This window comes from Fukomys damarensis, unplaced genomic scaffold (assembly GCF_012274545.1).
Source record: "Fukomys damarensis isolate Sample0158 unplaced genomic scaffold, DMR_v1.0_HiC HiC_scaffold_39, whole genome shotgun sequence".
Lineage (NCBI taxonomy): Eukaryota > Metazoa > Chordata > Mammalia > Rodentia > Bathyergidae > Fukomys > Fukomys damarensis.
The window spans coordinates 84,926,880-84,949,885 of NW_022900951.1; the positions used below are offsets into that span (position 1 = coordinate 84,926,880).

The 23,006-nt window shown below is 34.4% G+C and overlaps 1 protein-coding gene across 3 annotated transcripts in view; it reads left to right on the plus strand.

Annotated features, from left to right (window-relative positions):
• The window catches only part of LOC104847582 (collagen alpha-5(IV) chain), a 267,506-nt gene that overhangs the window by 118,243 nt on the left and 126,257 nt on the right, over window positions 1-23,006 (plus strand). For all 3 annotated transcript variants that reach the window (XM_010603053.1, XM_010603055.1, XM_033760324.1), the window contains exons 8-18: window positions 2,127-2,180; window positions 2,516-2,542; window positions 4,508-4,588; window positions 6,069-6,131; window positions 18,760-18,795; window positions 18,885-18,926; window positions 19,102-19,194; window positions 20,210-20,263; window positions 20,361-20,417; window positions 20,675-20,719; window positions 22,136-22,189. In XM_010603053.1, coding sequence (XP_010601355.1) covers window positions 2,127-2,180; window positions 2,516-2,542; window positions 4,508-4,588; window positions 6,069-6,131; window positions 18,760-18,795; window positions 18,885-18,926; window positions 19,102-19,194; window positions 20,210-20,263; window positions 20,361-20,417; window positions 20,675-20,719; window positions 22,136-22,189 — 606 coding nt within the window. The remainder of the gene's footprint in view (window positions 1-2,126; window positions 2,181-2,515; window positions 2,543-4,507; window positions 4,589-6,068; window positions 6,132-18,759; window positions 18,796-18,884; window positions 18,927-19,101; window positions 19,195-20,209; window positions 20,264-20,360; window positions 20,418-20,674; window positions 20,720-22,135; window positions 22,190-23,006) is intronic.

Here is a 23,006-nt window from a genome sequence, read left to right on the forward strand (position 1 = left end):
TTTTTTTTTTTTTTTTCATTTTCTCATCTCATTATCCTTTCGGCATTTTCTATTTGGCCCATAACATTCTGTGAAACTTTTTGTGAAACAACCTATATCTTTCTAACTAATGGCATAAGCCAAGTTTTATATTAGGGCACATATTTAAAGTAACTTTAACAAACTGTTTTGTGTTACATTGGCTATGTTTCTCATAAAACTGTACTATGTACTTGAAGACAATATAGTTCTCTTTATCTTGGTATTTCACCAGGTCATTGTGGACCTTTAACAAAAATAATAAGTTTCATTTAAATGTTTTCGTTTGTGAAACTTATTTGTGTTCTTTATTTCACCTGCGGCAAATTGTAGTGTAGGACCAATGGGAATTTGCATGACAAATTTCATGTTAAAATGTGTTTTGTTTTGTTTTGTTTCATTTTGTTTTGAGACAAGAGTTTCTGAGTAGTCCAGGATCACCTTGAACTCACTATGTACCTCAGGCTGGCCCAAGGTGGCTTATATTCTTGTACCTATTCTATTTATTTGTTTATGTGGTTTTTTTTTTTGTCAGTATGCCTTAAGCAGCAAATGGATCACTAGGGAAAGTTTTAAATTCGAAGCTCAAATGTAGATAGATGCAGTATGCATAGAATGCTGTGTGATTAAAGGGATTAATTTTCCTTTTGTAAAACAACTGCTTAGCAGCTCTGATGATTATGTTTTGTTTTTGGCCATCAGTTATGTGAGCAGCAAGTTTTTAAAAAATTAAATGGGTTTATTACTTATACTCTCAAATTAGATTATTTTCTTATAGCTCTCACTGTGTAAGAAAATAATGAACCCTATAGTTGGAAATACAATGTATGGGTTCTTTTTTCTGTCTTTCAAATTTGATGTACAGACTATTTCCTCTCTGGGTCTAACTTCTTTCTTATGTAAAAAGTGGTAGGGCAAAGGGTATTGAACAATTATGCAAAAACACACAGACTGAGTAATTTTGCTCTTTCAAACCTTCTGATGTGATTGTTTCCAAGATTACTGTAGCACATAGGTTTTTGAAAGAAGGATGCATTGGGGTTTTTTCTGCAGCAGTTTTTGCTTTTAACTTCTAAGCCAAATGTCCATAATAGGAAGTGAGGAAAATTGGGTGCCTAGAAAACACAATGATCTGAAATTGCCAAAACTATTGCTATTGTTCTCCTGCTGATATTAATGCCCTTTTTTGTAACCATTTTTTCCTCTTTGCAAAAATAATTTGAAATAATTCACAATAAAAAAATAATAGGACAGTTAAAATAATAATCTATGTAACAAATAGGAAATTGGGGCAAATCATTAACTATTGAGTGTCATGAGAGTCAAGAATCTGGTGTGATAGTGTCAAAATGGATTTGTCAGAAGAAAATGACTAGTGTAGAAATTTTTTTTCTTTATTTCTGATTAGGATGGATGAGTAGGAACAAAAATATCTTAGGTTGAATTGGTATGGAAAGTTTATATTTGAAATAATTAGAAAGTGAAAAATAAACTTTTGACATTCTGGTTTATTTCAAAATGGCTTTTTTAAAATTGAGTTTATTGGTACATTTTAGGTATACAGTACAGTTACATTCATCATTGGGATCCTGTACCTTTACATGACAGGTCTTGCTTCTCATTTTTTCCTCTTATCCCTGCCCTCCCTTCGCCCCCTCTTCGACTCCTTCTTTACAAACACTTCATTTCCATTTTATCATTTTCTCATATTTTTTTTATTTTCCCTTATTATCCTTCCCCTACCCTTCCCACTTTCTTTGCATCTCTAGCCCTTTTCTTCCCATTTGCCCATCACTTGGAAACTGGATAAAGAAGATGTGGTTTTTCTATAAAATGGAATACTACTCAGCCATAAAGAATGAGAAATTACACTCATTCATAGGAAAATGGATACATATTGAGGATATACTCTTAAGTGAAATGAATAAGTCATACATGTAAATAGTTTCTCTGGTGTGAAAGACTGTAATAGTACATAAGATCCTAAAGAGATAATTGACAATGTGAAATAGGAACAAGATGGCTTTTATAGAAATCTTTCCAAAAAGTCATTGTTTGTTGATGCGTTCTTTGTTTCATGTTCTTCTCTGTTTTTTCACTTCCTTTAGGGAGAACGTGGATTTCCAGGCAGTCCTGGTTTTCCTGGTTTACAGGGTCCTCCAGTAAGTTGTAAAATTTGATTATAATGAACACAAGAATTAATGGACGAAACAGAAGCATAAAGAGTGAGCTCATTGCATTCATGTGGAATAAAATAGAATATTTTAAAGTAGTGAACTAGAGACATTTTTAAAAAAGAAATTGTATGATAACTGTCTCCTGAGAAATACCAAAGATTCTATAATACTTAATATAACTATTATCTCTAAGTATTCCAAAACATATAATATTTAGAAATGATCTTACATTAGTTTACTCAGTTTTTATCATGTTTGGAGAGTATTGTGTTGTTCTCCTCTCAAATATATAAAATAATCTGTTTTCTTTTTAATAATAGGGAGCTCCTGGGATCCCTGGTATGAAGGTAAGCATCTCATGCTGAGAATATAAACATTTTCAATAATATATTTGAAAAGGCTGATGCTTTAATGACTTGGACTTTGTCTCAAAACAGACACTTCTGGAAATTGTGCAGATATACACATAGAAGCTTTCCATAAGTAATCTTCTCTGTTCATGTGGCTTTAAGTACATTCTCAATGCTGTACATCAAACTCCAATTTTTTCTGACCCCCCCATTCATCATCTTACTACATTTTGATACAGTTGATCATTCTGTTCTCTTTAGAAGTAATCTTTTCTATAACAGTCTCCTTTTCTGCATCTCTAAATATTCTGTAGTCTTCTGTGAAAGCTCATTCTAGTCTATCCAGCAAGCGTCAAGAGATAGTCCTGACGCCTTCTTTCCTCTGTGCCAAAAAATTAATGACTATAATATTGACGGCTATAGAATTACTGAATGCCTTCATTTATATCTTCAGATCAGACTTTTCTGAGTTAGATGCATGTGTTCACCTGCCCCCTTAACATCGTCACACAAAAATCTCCCAGATATTCAAATTAATGCCCACCCTAAGTAAAGCTTTTCTTCACTCTGGTACCCTGTTATCTCCAATTTTCATCACTATATGTTATGTACACTTTTGTAAACTAAAAACCTGAAAATTATTGTTCACATCTTTAATCTTTCATGATTTCACACACTTACTCATTCTGTTCTACCATGGAGTACTATTAAGCTTGCCTGTAAATGTATCTTTTTTTTTTGTTTGTTTGTTTTTTGGTTTTTTGTTGTTGGTTTTGTTTTGTTTTGTTTTGTTTTTGAAACAGGGTCTCACTATGTAGTTGAGGCTGACCTGGAACTCACTATGTAGCCCAGGCTGGTCTTGAACTCATAGCGATCCTCCTGCCTCAGCCTCCGGAGTGCTGGGATTACAGGCATGGGCCACCACGTCTGGCTCTGTAAATGTATCTTAAATTCATATACTTTTCTCCATCTCCAGGGGCCATACTAGTCATAATGTCTCATCTGAATAACTGCAGTGACCTCTTAACTAGTCTTTTCTCACTATGCCCCACAGCCCACCTGATTAAGCAATGAAGAATGATTATTACAGAATATACATTAATAATTTAATCTCTCTGCTTATGAATGAAAGCTTCCCACTGTGTGTCTAAAATCAAGTCTGCATTCTTTTCCATGACTTGTAAGACCTACATGTACTGGTCCTTGCTGATTTACAGCTTTATATTCAACCACCTTTTCCTTGGCTCAGTGCTTACACTAGTCTGCAATCAATGTGCCAAGCTCTTCGCTTTTGGAGTCATTTGTGCATACTCTGCCTTTCACTCTTACCCCCTTATCTTTCCCTGGCTGGCCCCTTGTCCTTCAGGTCTTAAACTGAATATTACTTTCACAGATTGCCTTTCTTTGACTACCCATGCTAAAGTGATTTTTTTCCACTATGTCTTTATCATTTACTGTACAATGTTGCTTTTCTTCATAGTCCTTGACAGAATATGATAACACTATTTGTTTACATATTATGACTTGCATTTCCCCATTATTTTGTTATTCCCAAGAAACAAAGACCTTATTTTCTTCATTACTGAATATCCAGAGTCTAACACAATTTTTGACAAATAGTTAATATTTACTAAATATTTTAATGAATGATTAATGGAATATACTATAAGCCAGGATGTCGAACTTGTGGGACACATGCTGCAATGGGCTGTTGTTTCATTGAAAGTTCTAAAAGGTTTGCCATCATGCCTATAGGCTCTTGATAAATCTATATACTCCAGTACACTCTGACTTCTTCCTTATTTTCCTTTAAAAGTTAAATTTATTCAATAAGTTACTGAGCTGCTTTAATATTTCACTATGCTTTTGTGACAAATTGAACTGCCAAATCATTATGTGTGCTCTTACCAATTTTTATGTTTAATAACTGTTAAGACATCTATTTGTGTGCATTTTTTTTAGGGGGAACCAGGTAGTATAATTATGGCATCACTGTCAGGACCAAAGGGTAACCCAGGATATCCAGGTCCTCCTGGAATGCAAGTAAGCATCCAGAGATTTTCTTCTTTACTGTATGATTAAATAAAATCATAGCAACTTCTGAAACCTTAGTACCCTCTATTTTAGTCATAGAAATCATGTCATGTTTCATAGACTTTGCATGTACCTTCTCTTTGTAAATAACAGCATTTTGGACCAGAGAGAATTTGAATAAACTCTTTGTATTCTTTTATCTTGCTGACCAGTGTCCATAGAAACTTTTGTGTTTGGCAAATGTTCATCAACAGATGTACTTGTAGTATATATAAATTGTGCAATATCTATACTATGCAGTACTTATAGCACTTAAAAAATTACCTCCTGATACATATTGCTACATGAATGAGTGCAAACACTAAATTAAAAAAACTATACAGCAAAGACTACAAAATTTGTGTTGACATTCATGTGGAGGCCTGGGAATGGCAAAACTATAATTACAGAAAATAGACTAGTGGGTTCCAGTATACAGAGGACTCATAATGACTCCAAAGAGGAATAGATCTATTTTTGAGAATGTGAAAAAATAAAATGAGCGTATATAAATGCAACACAACATTAAAGAATTACGACACTACATGGGCCAGGGATTTAGCTCAATGGCACTGGGTCTGCCTTGCAAGTACAAGGTCCTCAGTTCAATCTCCAGGACCAAAAAAAAAAAAAGAATTAGAACACTACAAATAGTTTTGAATCAACATGTTCTTCTAAGCAGTCACATTCTTCTGCATTTCTGGGAGATATGTCTACAATCCTGAGTTTTCTACTGATTCTTAAAAATAGCTTCTTCTCTACACATGTTTCTAAACAACAGATTATTTAATTTAGCTTTATAAAATAATATAATATTTATATAACTTTCTGAAACTTATCTTTTCTATTTGATACAAGATTCATTCATATTATTGTATATAGCCATAGTTCAGTCATTTTTACTTCCATATGACTTTCCATTTGTGAACATAATTAAAATTTGTTTCATTATAAAATAATGTAGAATTTATACCTAGGTTTAGAATTGCAGGTTTACAAGGGAGGCAAATTTTCAGTTTGTGAAGATGCCAAATTGTGTTCCATACCACTTTTATCATTCCCTTATCACTTGTCTCACTTTTTCTCAGTTCTCTTTTTGTATTTAATCTTATTTTAAAACTAGAGCAGCTTCCTTAAAAGTAGTAGCCTTTTTCTTCTGATTTTTAGTGAAAAAGCTCTACGTGACAGATCTTGGTTCTCATTTTTCCCCATACCCCTGCCTTCCCTTCTCCCCGTTTCCTCTCCCATTTTCAAAGACTTTGCGTCCATTTTTTCCTTTTCTCATATTTTTTCTTTTCCCTTATTTCCTTTCCCCTACCCCTCCCATTTCCCCTACCCCTTTAGCCCTTTTCCTCCTACTTCACATTGTCAGTTATACAATTTAGATCTTACTTACACTTTTAGTGTTTTATTCCATCTTTCATCCTTTTCTTTATTCTATTTATTACAGGGCCCAGCTGGTCCAATGGGAATACCTGGGCCAATTGGGCCTCCAGGACCACCAGGTTTGTTGGTAAGCTTCTACTATAATTTTATTTCTCTATTCTTTCTGAATCCGTTCACAGATATTAATATTACCCATAATACTTAAAAGTATAATTCATTTTGAATATTCAAAACTACAATTTAGTTATTTGATGCTGATTTGTGATATGGTGGACTATGTGCACTTTACGTAAAAGGTAAGATTTAATGAAGAGCATAATGCAAATTTTGTCATAAAGACACAGAAACGTGGATATATAATACCCACATTTGTTTAGAATATTTCTATTGATGAATTATTAATTTTAATTGTATGCATTTTAATTTATTAAATAATTATTTCGGAAAAACAGGATTTCAACTTTCCAAAGATCAAAACTAGACCCCTATCTTTCACCATGCACTAAATTAAAATCGAAGTGGATTAAAGTTCTAAATATTACAACAGAAACACCAAACTTGCTGGAAGATAAGTTAGGTAAAACTCTTGAAGATACTGGCATAGGAAAAGACTTTATGAATGGGAACTAATTCATAGCATGAGAACTAGCACAAAGAATTAACAATTGGGATCTCATCTTTTTAAAAAGCTTTTGCACTGCAAGAGAAACCATCAACAGAGCTAAGAGACAACCTACAATGTGGGAAAAAAATGTTTACCAGCTGTTCCTCAGAAAAAGGTCTACTATGTAGAATGCATAAAGAACTCAAAAAAAAATCAGGCCCCCCAAATATAAAGACCCAATTAAGAAATGGACATCTGAAATGAACAGATATTTCTCAGACAAAAAAAGCAAAAGCAGAAAATAAATATATGAAAAAACATTCAACATCACTGGTCACTCGAGAGATGCAGATGAAAACAGCACTGAGATTCCATCTCACCCCAAAAAGAATGGCTGCTATCAAGAAATTAACCAAATTCTAGGGTGGGGGTGTTGGAAAAAAGAAATCCTTCTTCCTCATTGGTAGGAGTGCAGACTGATGCAACCACTGTGGAAATCAATATGGAGGTACCTCAAGCAATTAGGATTAGAAGTCCTATTTGACCCAGGTATTCTTCCACAGGGTATCTTTCTAAAAGAATTAAAAGAATCATACCACAGTGATATATGCTCGTCCCTGTTTATAGTGGCACAGTTTGTAATAGCTAAAACTTGGAAACAGCCCAATTGCCCATCAACTGGATACTGGATAAGGAAGATGTGGTTTTTCTATGAAATGGAATACTACTCAGCCATAAAGAACAAAAAACTAGAGACATTTATGGCTAAATAGATGCACATTGAGGCCATACTATTAAGTGAAATAAATAAGACACAACTGTGTAAATACTGAATACTTCCTTTGATGTGAAAAACTAAAAGTGTAAATAAGGATTAAAATGTATAATTGATATTGTGTAATAGGAAGAAAAGGTCGAAAGGAGTATGGGAAGTAGGAGGGGTATAGGAAATGTATAGTTTCTCTGGTGTGATAAACTAAAAGTGTAAATAAGGGCCAAAATGTATAATTAATATTTTGTAATAGGAAGAAAATGTCTAAAGATATTGCAAATGGGAGGGGTAGGGGAAAGTTAAAAAGGGAATAGAGAAAATAAGAGAAAAGAAAAAAATGGAAACAAAGTCTTGGGAAATAGGGAAGGGTGGAGGGGGTAAGGGAGTCTAGGGGAATATGGAAAAAATAAGAACCAAGATATATCATGTAAAGGTAGAAGATCCCAATGATGAATGTAAACATATTATGTATCTAAAATGAACCAAAATATTTAAAAAATAAAAATAAAATAAAATATAAACAAAAAAACAAAGAGGAAGGGAAAAGAAAAAATATGAGAAAATGAAAGACTTGGAAACAAAATCTTTGTAAATAGGGGAAGGGTGGAGGGGGAGAAGGGAGGGCTTTGGAATGGGGAAAAATGAGAACCAAGATCTGTCATGTAAAGTTACAAGATCCCAATGATGAATGTAACTGTCTCCTATACCTAAAATTTACCAATAAATTTAATAGAAAAAGAAAATAGCGATAGAATTCTACAATAAAATAATGTTTCCTTCAATTGTCACACCCAAGGCAGTCTTCACACATGACGGCTGCATATTTCACGCACACATCTCACTTACAGTGGCAGTACATGTGCTTAGCTTTCCTATCCTATGTGGTAGGCTATTCTTTTTTTTTTCCTCATTGAGTTTATTAGTGCATTTTAGGCATACAGTACAGTTACATTCATCATTGGGATCTTGTACCTTTACATGACAGGTCTTGGTTCTCATTTTTCCCAGTACCCCTGCCCTCCCATCTCCCTTCCTCCCTCCCCATTTACAACACTTCATTTACATTTCTTCATTTTCTCATATTTTTCCTCTCCCTTATTACCTTTCCCCTACCCTTCCCACTTTCCCTACACCTTTAGCCCCTTTCTTCCTATTTCACATTTTCCATTATATCATTAGGAGTGGTAGGCCATTCTTGTCATCTCCCCTTTCTGTTTTTTTCAAGAGCTTCCTACTATATTGTACAACATGCACTTATAGCAGGAAAATAAAATATCAATAAAATAAAATATCAAATATGTAATGAGTGCTTAGAATAGACATCAACATTTTCACATCAGCTATGTACTTCCTTTTACAAAACCTAAAATATAATATCAGAAATAAAACCTATGTGAACTACAATGTAAATACAAAGAAAAACTACCACTGAAGTAAACTTTTCTTCAACTTTCACACCCACGGCAGTTTTCACACATGAAAACTGCATGGTCCATACACAAGTATCACTTACACTGAATAACACATGTTTTGTTCTCCTGTCCTTTCTTGTAGCACACAATGTTTTGGTTTTCCTGTTGTTGTAGTATGTCTTTGGGATGATGGACCTGTCATCTCATCAGTGTGCTCCACAGTTTTTTGTGTAATCCCCGGGTAGGAACATTTTGTTTTTTCTCTGCTGTAAATGATCTGTTGTGAGTTCCTATCCCAATCCCTTAAGAAAATTTCTCCATTGTATTTTATACTTGTTATTTTCTATGTAAACTATGAAACTGTTTATGCCACACATATTTAGGATCAAGTAAAACACAAGCTTTGGCAAATGCTTTGTGTTTTGAGTGACACAATAGTCACTGCATAACACATGTGTAACATCAACTTGGCCTTTGCTTTTGTTATAGAAAGTTTCCAACTCAGCCTTTCTTTTTGTCAGTGTTTCCCTATCAATATTTCCATCATGGTGAAATGTTGGCACCGGAACTACCAGTTTGTTTTTTTTTTTTTTGCCATATAGTAGGCCAGTGGAAATCTTTATGAAATCCAAAGATTGTACTATAAAATTATGTTTTAAATTGCAATGTTTCATTCAGAATTTTTTTTAATTTTATTGAGTTTATTGGTACATTTTAGGGATACAGTACAGTTACATTCATTGTTGGGATCATGTACCTCTACATGGCAAGTCTTGATTCTCATTTTTTCCCCTTACCTCTGCCCTCCCTTCACCCCCTCCTCCCCTCCCCATCTACAAACAACTTCCCATTTCTAAATGTCAGTAATCTTATTAGAATCTTATGCATTGTTGCAGATTATTCACACCAGGGAAACTATTTGGTATTTACACATGTGTGACTTATTTATTTCACTTAGGAGTATATCTTCAATATGTATTCATTTTCCTATGAATGAATCTATTTTCTCATTCTTTATGGCTGAGACTCATTCAGAATTTTTAAAAATTAATTTTAATGGTAAATTTTAGGTATACAATATAAAGACATTCATCATTGGAAATTTGTAACTTTATGTAATGTATCTTGGTTCTTATTTTTTCCCCATCCCCTACCCTTCCTTCAACCCCACCACCCCTCACTATTTACAAAGACTTTGTTTCCTTTTTTTTAATTCATTTTCTCATATTAACTCCATTCACTTCTTTCCTTTCCCCTACCTCTCCCACTTCCACTTCCCCTTTGCCACTTTTTTTCCTATTTCACATTGTGGGTTTCCTCTTCACACTGTTGGTGGTTTCTTTTGTTATGCAGAAGCTTTTTAATAAGAAGAGATCCCACTTATTAGTGGTTTGTGCCAGCTCACGGGCAACTGAGGTTTTGTTCATAAAATCGTTTTCTGGGCCAGTGTCCGCAAGAGTTCTATCTAACCTCTCTTCCAGGTTGTTTAATTTTTTTATTATTTCGATCTTTAATCCATTTTAATTTTGGTTTAGTGCATAGTGAGAGATTTAGCTCTAGTTTTAATCTTTGGCAAGTTGAAACCCAGTTTTTCTGGCACCATGTATTAATGAGGCTATCCTTCCTCCAGTAAGGATGGTTGGCTCATTTTTGGAAGGTGAGGTGGCTGAGTGTGTCTGGAGATGTTTCTGCATCTTCTAATCTGTTCCACTGTTCCTCGGGTCTGTTTCTTTACCAGTATGATGCTATTTTCTATCACAGTAGCTTTGTAGAAAAGTTTCAAGTTGAGGATTGTGATACCCCCTACCATGTCTTTATTGCCTCGAATTGCTTTTCATATTCTAGGTCTCTTCTTGTTCCAAATGAATTTTTGGATTTTTTTTCTAAAGGTCCATGCAGTGTTGCTGGAATTTCAATTGAGATTGCATTTTGTCTATATAGTAGTTGTGGAAGTATGGCCTTTTTCACTGTGTTGATTCTTCCTACCCAGGAGCAAAGGACATCTTTCCATTTTCTGATAACATTTTCGATCCCACTTTTTCAGATTGCTACAGTTTTCATAGTAGAGGTCTTTGATTTATCTTGTTAGGTTTACTCCTAGGTATTTCATTTCTTTTGGATGCTATTGGGAATGGAATCGTTTGTCCCATATCTCTCTCAGTGAGTCTCTTTTTTGTTTACAGGCAAGCTATTGATTTTTGTATGTTGACATTCTATCCAGCTACTTTACTGAAACTGGTTATTAAGTCTAGAAGACTTTTGGGGGAGTTCTTGGTGACTTAAAAATAGAGTATCATGTCACCTGCAAATAATAACAAATTGACTTCTTTATTTCCTTTATTCCTTTTATTTCTTTCTCTTGTCTAATTGCAGTGACTAATGTTTCCAAAACTTTATTAAACAGGAGTGGTGATAGTGGACATCCTTGTCTTGTTCCAGATTGTAGAGTGAACGTTTTCAGTTTTTTACCATTTAGTATGATATCAGCTGTTCATGTTTCATAGATGGCTTTTATCAGATTGAGGTAGAAACCATCTATTCAGATATTTTGTAGGGTTTTTATCAAGAATGCATGTTGGATTTTGTCAAATGCTTTTTCTGCACCTATTGAGATGATCATAATGGTTTTTGTTCTTGGCTCTATTGATATAGATTATTACTTTTTAAATTTTCTGTATATTTTATCATCTCTGCATCCCTGGAATGAGTCCCACTGGGTCAGGGTGTATGATCTCATTGATGATCTTCCACATTCTATTTGCCAATATCTTTTTAAGGATTTTTGTATCTATGTTCTTTGGTCAAATTGGCCTATTGTTCTCTTTCTTGGTTGGGTCTTTGTCTGCTTCAGGGATCAAGGTGATGCTTGCTTCCAGGAATGAATTTGGGAGTATTTCTTCCCTCTCAATTTTATTGAAGCGTTTAAACAGTAGTGGCAACAGTTCCACTAAAAATGTCTTGTAGAATTGAGCAGTGAAGACATCAGGGCCCCGGATTTTCTTAGGTGGTACATTTTTAATTACATTTTCAATTTCATTGATTGATACTGGGTCGTTTAGAATTTTTAGGTCTTCATTCAACTTTGGTAATTCATGCATATCTAAGAATCTGTTCATTTCTTCTGCATTTTCCATCTTATTGGAGTATAGGTTCTCAAAACAGGTATTATGATTCTTTGGATTTCTGCGGGATCCATTGTTATTTCATCCATTTCATTCCTATTTGCATGGATTTAGGCCTTTTCCTTCCTTTTTTTGATCATATTGGCTAAGGGTTTTTCAATATTGTTTACTCTTTTGAAGAACCAAGTCTCTGCTTGATTGATTTTTTAAATTGTTGTCTTAGTCTCGGTTGCATTGATTTCTCCTCTGAACTTTATAATTTCCGCTCTTTTATGAGCTTTGGGTTTGTCCTGCTCTTCCTTTTCTAAAAGCTTGAGGTTTAGCATCAGGTTCTTTAATTGAGCTCTCTCTGTTTTCCTAATATAAGTATTCACTGCCATAAATTTCTATCATAAGACTACTTTCATTGTGTGCCATAGATTCTGATACAGTGTATTGACCTTATCATTCAATTATAGAAAAGGGATGACGTCTTCTTTAATTTCCTCTGTGACCATTGGTTTTTCAGTAATACTTTGTTCAGTTTCCCTGTGTTTATTAAGTTCTTGCAGTTTCTTTTGCTATTGATCTCTAAGTTTATCACACTATGGTCTGATAATATACAGGGGATAACTTCATTTCCTTTGCAGCTACTTAAACATGTTCTATGAATGAGTATGTGTTCTATTTTGGACAACAATCCATATGAAATTGAGAAGAATTATTATTCAGATTTTATGGTGTGGAACACTCTGTAATCGTCTATTAAGTTCATTTCTTCAAGAATTTGATTGAATTCTAATAATTTGTTGTTTATTTTTTGTTTTGCTGATCTATGTATTTGTGATAGTGGGATATTGAGGTCTCCAACTAGTATTGTATTAGCACTTATTTGATTTTTCATGTCCATTAGTATTTGTTTTATACAATTGGGGAAACTAGTGTTTGGTGCATATATATATATCTGATTGTCATCTCCTTCTCTTGGATTTTTCCCTTTACAAGGATGTAGTTTCCTTCTTTGTCTCTCTTACTTAGTGTTCTTTGACAGCCACTTGATCTGAAAAGAGGATAGCTATTCCTGTTACATTTTGGTTCCAGTCTCATGGAATATTATTTTCCACCCTGTAAGTTTATATTTCTTATATGCAGCATACTGTTGGATCTTGCTTCTTGACCCATTCTGTCACTATATTCCTTTTGGTTGGTGGATTGAGACCATTAACACTGATGGTTATAACTGATATGCATTGACTTATCCTTGTCAGGACTCTCTTTTTGTAGGATTCTCCCCCGTAGGGTTTCATTTCTTGTCATGCCCGATGGATTCATTCTCCTGGGATTCCTCATTGTCTTTTCCAAGGATATTTTTAACATTTTTTTAATAATCAGAATTTATTTTTTTATGTATTAGATTATGCAGCAAATTTAAAACAAATTTAAAAGTTTATCATATTATAATTATTTGCATTTCAAATGTTAATGCAATATTAAGATTTAACATTATTTTCTTTTATTCTAATCCTCAGTTCTGAAGATTTTCCTTTCTCATCTGAACCACTGACACAAAATTGTAATTGAAAAGAGTCATGTTTAATATTTTTTGAAGTGCTGGTTTGGTATTCATGAAGTTCCTTGGGTGTTTGTGTCATAAAAGTATTTTATTTCTCCATCAATTTTGAAAGATAAGTTTTGCAGTATACATCAATGTAGGTTGGAGGGTGTTTTCTTTTGGGGTTTGAAATACTTCACTCCAGTCTCTTCTTGCCTTGAGCGTTTGTTGGGAAGTCTACTGTGATTCTGATGGGCTTTCCACTATATGTGATTTGTTTCTTTTCTCTAACTGGTTGTAGAATTTTGTTCTTCTGTTGGGTTTCTGGAATCCTGTATATGCCTTTGTGAAGAATATTTTGTGATCATGGCTAGTTAGAGTCCTATATGCCTCACTTATCTGTGTGTCAAATTCTTCCCCCTGCTTGAGAATTTTTCAGCCATTACTTCTGTGAACAGTATTTTTTAATGTGATTTGCACTGTCTCCCATTTCTTCATTGACTCTGATCGATCAGTCTTATGTTATTCTTCTTTGTATCATCTAGCAGCTGCTGGCTTGGTTTTTCATGGTCCCTTACTATTTTTAAAGAAATTTTTCTTTTCCTGGTCACTAATTGCAATCTTGTCTTCCATATCTGATATTGTCTTTACACTGGCTCATTCTGCTGTGTAAACTTTAATTTCTAGGATATCTGTTTGCACTTGTATTATGGATTCCATTCATTTCCTATGCTGTGATTCCATCATGTTCCTCAGCTGGTCTATTTTTTATCTGTGTCTGCTCTAGATTTATAAGTCATGTCTTTCACTATGGACACAGTCTCTTGTTATCTGAGAAATTATTTCTGATTTCATTTTTTCCAGATCCTTTTTTTTTTGTCAGTTCAAGGAGTCCAGGTGGTTGAAAATCAGATTGTTTCATCTCATTTGCCTTTGGGATTTCCATAGGTGATCTAGAATTCTGGTTTTGAGATTTGTTTACGCGTCTTCTCATTGCAACAAATGCAGCCTACCATGCCTTTGTTGAGGTAATGTTTTGTTCACCCAGTGGTCTTCAATAGTCAGGAAGCCACTGAGCAGCCTTTTGCATGCTGCTCACCATTGTACCAATTCCTGGGTTCAGAATGGTGGCCTTCTGGAACCCTGAGCTGACTTGTTGTCTGGGAGGGCTTCTGGCTACAGTCTCTTCACATTTGGGATGGTACCTAGGTGTGTTTCTGGGTAGAGCCCCTATGTCGCTGTTATCTGGGAGGGCCTTCAATTGATATCTGTGCATCTCAATGCCAGATATCCAAGCAGCCTTCAGGCTAGGGTCTCCATGCCAGTATCTTAGAGCACTTATCAGTGTATCAAGGCAGGCCTCTGGATGATGCTTTTTTTGCCTGTGCAGCTCTTTTCTGTGTGGGCCTTTGTCTTGGGCCTGTACGCCCAAGCTGCTGGATTTGGGGCCCTGTCTGAATCTGACTACAGCCACCCTTCTCTGGTCCACATTACTGGTTGGCAGGATCTGGGCACACTTTTTTTTTTTTTTTTTTTTTTTTTTTTTTTTTTTTTTTGCTGCACAACCTGTGCTGGGCAACCTGTGCTCTGTTAGCAAATGTAACATTGATAGGAAAGTGTTAAGACAATTGTGAGACATCACATTCCAATTAGTATGGGAAATGGGTGCTACAAGTCTGTTAACATCATTGATTTTGTTACTAAATAAATGAGGACCTGGTGTATGAGTTCCAGAATAAATTTCTAAATTGAAAGCATAGTAAGTCTGCACATCTACAAAGACATAAATTTTTTTTCCTCATTGAGTTTATTGGTACATTTTAGGTATACAGTACAGTTACATTCATTATTAGGATCTTGTACCTTTACATGAGAGGTTGTGGTTCTCATTTTTTCCCCTTGTCCCTGACCTCCCTTCACCCCCTCCTCCCCTCCCCATTTACAAACACTTTATTTCCATTTTTTCATTTTCTCATATTTTTTTCTTTTCCCTTATTACCTTTCCCCTACCCTTCCCACTTTTCCTACACCTTTAGCCCTTTTCTTCCTATTTCACATTGTCAATTATCTCATTAGGATCTTATGTACTATTGTAGTTTATTCACACCAGAGAAACTATTCAGTATTTACACATGTGTGACATTCACATTGTATTATCTCATTAGGATCTTATGTACTATTGTAGTTTATTCACACCAGAGAAACTATTCAGTATTTACACATGTGTGACTTATTTATTTCACTTAAGGTTATAAATTTTTATGCCATATTTTGACCCATCACTTTTCCAAAAGTCTTATAAGTTCCTGTGATTACCAGGAGAAATCCCTGCTAAGTACAGCAGTTGTATGAATGCTTTCAGTTCAGCTAGAGAGGTGTCATTATAAATACATTTGTGAATATGGCTGTTGTTTCATTCAGAATGTTTGAATTGTATTTCTGCCTTTGTGTATTTCACAACAATTTGTAGTATTTCATCTGTTACAATTTCCAACATTGAATGGTAATGCTGGCATTCTGTCCAATAGATTTCACCCTTACTAAGATCCTCACTACATTTTTGGTCATTCCATTTGGTTGCGTGACCATTTTGCAACATTTCAAGTAGTCAGATATGCACTCACATTGCTGTTCCCTGTGTCTGTATTAGTCGATTCTCGCTACATTTCACTGTCATAGGAACTTTGGCTAAGGTGGCCAACGTAAAAGTCATTATCATCTTCATCATCCATGCTTGAGTAATCTGATGATTCACTTTTGACTTTTAAAATCACAAATCTGATTTTTCATGTGCTATTTTACTGAATTGGGCTACTTCTACCAGATAAATGAAAAAGAAATTTTTTTAAAAAAATCTTAAATGCATAGAAATTTAGTACTTCTTGGGTAAAACTCACATTTTGCTGCTTTGTATCTCCTGTACACACCTTACCATATTTCTGTCACATAAGTGAATTCAAGGATGAGCTTTTGCTTTTCCCAGGTGCAGCTACTGTGAGTCACACCCGCATTCCATTATGATAAAATACATGTTTTCATAACAGGAGAGTGGTGTGGGTGTATTTTATCCCCTGTGATTCTCAGGTAAAGACCCATTAGCCAGAGCATTGTGTGGGTTAAAGACTAAGTTTGACACTTTTGCACACATACACACATCACACCAAGTGGCTAAACACAAAGATTGCTTTCTGTATCCCCTAGATGCAGCTACTGAGATGCACAGCGTGCTACACTTATGCTAAAGTACACATTTATATTAGAGAAGTTTGGGATGGGTTGTTGTAATACAATGCTATGCCTGTAGTTAACATGAATTTTTTTTTCAGTGCCAGGTATCAAACCCAGTGTTTTGAGTATGCCAAGTATGCAGTGCACTACAAACATACATCTCCAGCCCTAAAATATTTTTTGTTACTTATTCATATGTTAAGTTAAGGCCTGGGGATTTAGCTCAGTGGTTCCAGCACCTGCTTTTCAAGCTCAGAGACCCTAGTTCTATTCCTGGTACAAAAAACAAAAAACAAGTTTCAATATGTTAAGTCAAAATTGGTCATCTTCAGGAAATATCATAAAATGTTGTAGTTTCTTAATGGGACATGTTTATTCTAACAGTAACATATTTGTTTAAGAAGAATAAAATAGCTTCACCAAAATATAATTTCTCATTTGTTACGTTGCTCAGATAAAACAGTAGGATTGATGAAGTAAATGATCACTCTGCCATGGGACCATAAATATGTGTACCCCAGGAAAGAACCAAAAAACTTCTAAAGAACCTAGTTGAACAACCAGTTGTCTTACTCCTTCTATGGTCACTCTTATATTTTAATCAAATAAATACTAAATTCTTTTACCCCATAATAATTATATTTAATTCAAATCATTTTGTAGATTGAGAGTTTTATTGCTCCCCTCTCAAAAGGGTAGCAAATTGTATATCAGTGAAAGTAGTTTTTCATATGCCACTCTATTTCTCTTAATCATACATTTAGGTGACAATTTTCATTATACCTTAATAGATAGTACAATTTCTTTTTGTGGCAATTGGTCCTCTACTCCTGAATGAAGTACATAATGTCTGGTAAATACTACAAGAATCTACCATAAACGGATGTGATTTCTGTTTTCCTAGAACCCCTTGAGAAAGAGTTACAAAACCCTTTGTTCAGTTTGTTTTAAAAGTCTGGACCATGACTCTTTCTTAACTCTGCTGTTTCAACATTGGTTTTCTCTGGGTATGTCTGTAAATCTTGTGTCCTCTTATCCAGTTCTTTCTATACTTCTAAATGTTCCTTCAGTTAACTCTAATTCAGCACTTTAAGCAAAATCTTAGAAATGCCACCAAGGTATGATACATAAATAAACAGATCCTTGGAGATTTAGAAGTGATATAGTTGGGCAGACAAATGCATATTTAATATTTTAGACCTTGAAACATTCTCAAAAAATAGAGATTGCAGAAAACTATCACTGAATTTGTTTATATGTTTGTTTGTTTGTTTGTTTATTTATTTATTTATTTTGAGACAGGGTCTCACTATGTAGTTGAGACTGACCTGGAACTCACTATGTAGCCCAGTCTGGTCTAGAACTCACAGCGATCCTTCTCTCTCCGCCTCCTGAGTGGTGGGATTAAAGGTGTGCACCACCATGCCCAGTTTACTAGAATTGAATTTAAAAAATAAATTTTTTTTCGACTAAATTTCATTGCTTTAGAATATCTAAATTTACCCATAAGACTGATAATAAAATTAATGAAAACAAATTTTAAAAAGATAACAGAAAAATGTTTGTTGACCCTATTTATTTATTTATTTATTTTTGCCATTGGTGCTACCCCTCTCCTTGACACATCCTAACATTCTGCCCCTACCTACTCCTATCCTGTCACCAGAATTTTTTATTTATCTAGTTTATCTAGTTTTTAAAAGCAGTTCATTTCATTTTTTGTCATTGGGTTTATTGGTACATTTTAGGTATACAGTACAGTTACATTCATTATTGAGATCTTGTACCTTTACATGACAGGTTTTAAAATCAGTTTAAATGTGTGCCTCTGACTAAAAAGCAATAAGCGAGCATGGTGGTGCATGCCTGTAATCCCAGCACTCTGGAGGCTGAGACAGGAGGATCCCGGTGAGTTTGAGAACAGCCTGAGCTACATAGTGAGTTCCAGGTCAGTCTCAACTACAAAATGAGACCCTGTCTCAACCCCCTCCCAATAAATAAATAAATAAAAATAAAGCAATGAGCAAAACCAAACTAGGACTATTTATTTTTGCCTTAACATTTTTCTCTTTCCTATATCTTGTAGGGCCCTCCTGGCCCACCAGGATTGCCAGGACCAAAGGTAATTTTCTTTTTCTTTGTGTCTTTTAGTCAGTGTAGATTCTTTTACATATTGTCAATGAGATTTTAAACTGAAACCTTTCTCTTCAGGGGAATATGGGCTTAAATTTCCAGGGACCTAAGGGTGAAAAGGTGAGTAAAGTGTTGGTTGTTCAACCCTTCGATTTCTCCTTTCATATTCATTTATATTCATTTATACCATCTTTTTCCTTCCTTTTTGCTTCTTGCAATCAACACAGCTTACATGTTACATTATTGTCTATAGTAGATTATGAAATATCACTGTCTTAATTTATCCTAACAATAGGGTGAGCAAGGTCTTCAGGGACCGCCTGGACCACCGGGGCAGATCAGTGAGCAGAAAAGACCAATCGATGTAGAGTTTCAAAAAGGAGATCAGGTGAGTAGACAGAGAGGAAATTAGTTAAATTTTTGTTCTGAATAGGCTAATTAGTTTAACAGTGTTAATCATTTCACAGTGTCAGCAGAACCACTGAGTTAAATCCCTGGCCAAGGGATATCACCTGTATATCATACAAGTATCAGACATTATTATACATTTTATATGTTCATAGGATACTGAAATCATTACTATGACCTAATTTTAGGATATTCTCATCAGCCCTCTCCAAAAATTACATACCTCTTAGTTGTCTCTCTCTATTTCTCCTCAAACTCTCCGATCCTATGCAATTACTCTCTATTTCTTGGCTCTGTAGATTTGTCTATTCTGTATGTTTTATAAAAATAAAAGCATATAATGTGTGGCCTTTATCCATCTGGCTATTTTCACTTGGCATGTTTTTAGGTTCTACCATTTCATAACATGTATCAGTATTTCATTTCCCTGAGTGCATTGTGTCGCTAGTGTATATTTTGTTTACCCATTCATTTGATGGCATTTGGGTTGTTTTGATTTTGGACTATTTGAATAATATATTCTTGTGTAAAATTAGGTCATAGTAATTTAGATCAGTGTTTGTCCATTTTTATTTCACTTAAAGAAAAATTGTATGAAATTCTACCATCAGTGCAGATCAAATCATTTCATTCTTTGCCTAAATGTATGTGTGTTATGGGAGCACCCAAATCTCCTAGCTTTAAGTACTTTTGCTTTTTATAAAACGTTTTGTAAGAATCAATAGTATTGTCCTTTAAAGTGTTGTCTTGTTATTTGTCTGAAAGCTTGGCTGCTATACAACATACTAGAAATTAAGTGAAGCAAGCAGAGATGGCACTAAATTCTTTTGCCTAGCATTTTTCAATTTCAAGTTAGGAAGATTTTGTCATTTTTGGTTATACTGTATGAATCTACAGTTAAGTTGTTAAAAGTGCTGCTAGCTAGTTCTAGTTGTTAAAGTGATAATTCTTGTTCTTGTATTAACATTGTTTTTCTTTTCCTTATAACTATATAGGGAATTCCTGGTGACCGAGGGCCTCCTGGACCTCCAGGGATACGTGGTCCTCCAGTAAGTAACCTAAAACACTTTAGCATTATTTCATGTAAATTCATATTGAGAGACAGTATCCAATGGACCAATATGAAATTACTTTTTGAATATACAGGGTCCTCCATGTGGTGGGAAAGGTGAGAAGGGTGAGCAAGGAGAACCAGGCAAAAGAGTAAGTCTTATGAAATACTAAACTTTGTACAAAAAATCCTAAATATGTCCATATGTGTAAGTTTTATTCTTCTTAAATCTTGCTTTCATTGACTGAAACTATCCTTACTTATATGTCTATTTTTTGTAATACTGAAGTCTAGAATACTTATTTAATATAGTCCAGGGCAGGAATAAAACTTACTATATTCTTTAATCTTATGCATCCTAACTAATGAATTTTATGTCCTTCTTCCCTTATTTCTTTGTGTTCTCTAGGGCAAACCAGGCAAAGATGGAGAGAATGGTCAACCAGGCATTCCAGTGAGTAGCTGGGGTTCTTTCTCTTCACTAAAGCTGGCAGTAGCTGTAGATATGGAATAAAAAACAGGATGACAAAAAGTTTTAAATTTGGAAGTAGCCTAAATGAATGAAAATTATTATTTTTTTATCTTTTGAATATACATTTGAGATAATTCTATTTTAAAGTCAGATTTATTCACATTTTACTTATTCATTTTTATTATACAGTTCTACGTTTTGATAAATGTCCAGTTATGTAATCGCGCCCATAATCATGAACAGTTTCATCATTCTCAAAATTCTCTTCTGTTTTTTGGTAATAATTTTCTCTCCTAATACCCCACTTACAGCAACAACTGATCTGATCTCCATCCCTATAGTTTTACCCACCGTAGAAAGTTGTAAAAGTAGGAGCATACTACATGTAGCCTTTTAAGTCGTAATTTCTTCATGTAGCATAATACTTTGTTCTGTGTATAAATAGTTCATTCCCTTTTATTACTGAGTAGTGTTTGGATGTACCTACGTTTATTTTTCATTTACTCATTGAAGGATATTTTGTTTGTTTCTGAGTTTGGGTACTTATAAATAAAACTGTAACATTCATATGCAGTTTTTTCATGTGTGAACATAATTTTTAATAGGCATTTTTAAAAGTTTTCAAGGACAGATACAAAATTTGAAGAACTTTGAAGACCATTCCAAAGCAGAGATTTCTTAACAAGAGAGAAAGTTAGAAACATTGAAATGAGATAAATTTCAAGATGATTTGAGCTAAACAGGCAATCCTCAACTTACAAAATATGGTTAAGAATATAAAACGGCAAGAGGAAAATTCAGAATTTTAGTCCCAGGCTTCTTTTCGAACAACTGGTCTTTGTTTTGTGATTAAAGCAGCCATGATATTCAGTTATTGCCTCTGTTTTAACACTCTCCAGGGGCATGAAGAGAGGCTGCTCTCTGTTTGAACTGGGAGAGTCAAGTCAGGTCAAATAATGATAGCTTTGCAAGTTGGTTCTTCTTGCCAGTGGCCAGATAGTTCAAATAATGAGATTTCTGGAAGAATGAAGGTTGAAAGGAGCTCCAGTCCTGCTGTTTCTCATAACAGTTGCTGCTAGCCTGCTAGCTTCTACCTTCATTGTGAGTTATTTGTTGTCTAGGGTACTGCAGAACCAAGGGGACAGTTATGGAAATAGAGCAAGTGAAAATACCACAGAGGTCTGTGTTCCCACAATTTAATCTTTAAAAACCAAAACAAATAAAATGCTCCTAAGATTTCTGCGAACATTAATTTCTAAAATTGTAAAAAAAATAAAGCTGATTTGGATAGACTATTTGTGCCAGTGTGCCCATTGTTTCTGTTATGGGAGAAAGGATTTTTGAAAGTCCTTACTCTGTCACTTCTGCTGATACCATCCTATCCTCTATGTCTTAAAGGGTTTACCTGGCGATCCTGGTTACCCTGGTGAACCAGGAAGGGTTGGTGAAAAGGTAAGTATTTTAATACTTTGAGTGCCTAGTTTTGTTCTATTTAGTATCTTTTTTTCTCCCAAGGTAGAATTATAAATGAAAAATCTTATAAATAAATACCTTTGTACTTGAAACATGTTTTCTTTATCTTTTGGTGTTGCTTCTTTTCCTTTTATACTGCACTCCTTAAATTTTCTTCCATTAGCCTAAATCACAGTTCATACAATGGAAGTACATGAAAGATGGTTTAACTCTTCCATTTCCTTTGTGAAATCATTTCCTCTCTTTGCCCATGTGTTGGTAAGACTTGTTTTTCAGAAAGAGGATTCATCACTATGTTAATGGGGTCCTCTTCATAAAGAGGTTTGTAACTGTGAATTCAGGACATGTCTTCTAAACATTTATATTCTGTGTGCAATAACTGTCTATAAGTCTGTGGATAATTGTCATGGATTTCATTGGACCAGTGCAGACTAAGATTCATTTAGTTATTCATTTTAAAAGTGATTTTGAAAAAATGTGTGAAACACACAGTTATCTCATTTTTAGCAGGTCAGAAAATATCCAGTCCTTCAAGCCCTCTGGTCTCTTAATTGCTTTGTATCAAAACCAAAATGAAAAGCTTTATTTTTCAAACAAGAAGGAAAGGTATTACAAACTTGAATGTACCCAGAGAGCACATATTTTCATTGTGGTTTATTAATAAACTAGATCCAAGTTTTCATTTGACCTAAAAGGCCTAACTAGAATAAAGGGAGACATTGAATTTCTTTTTAAATAGTAAATATATTATAAGGCAGAGAAATTCTTTAAAAAGAGTTGGTATATAGATGCAAAG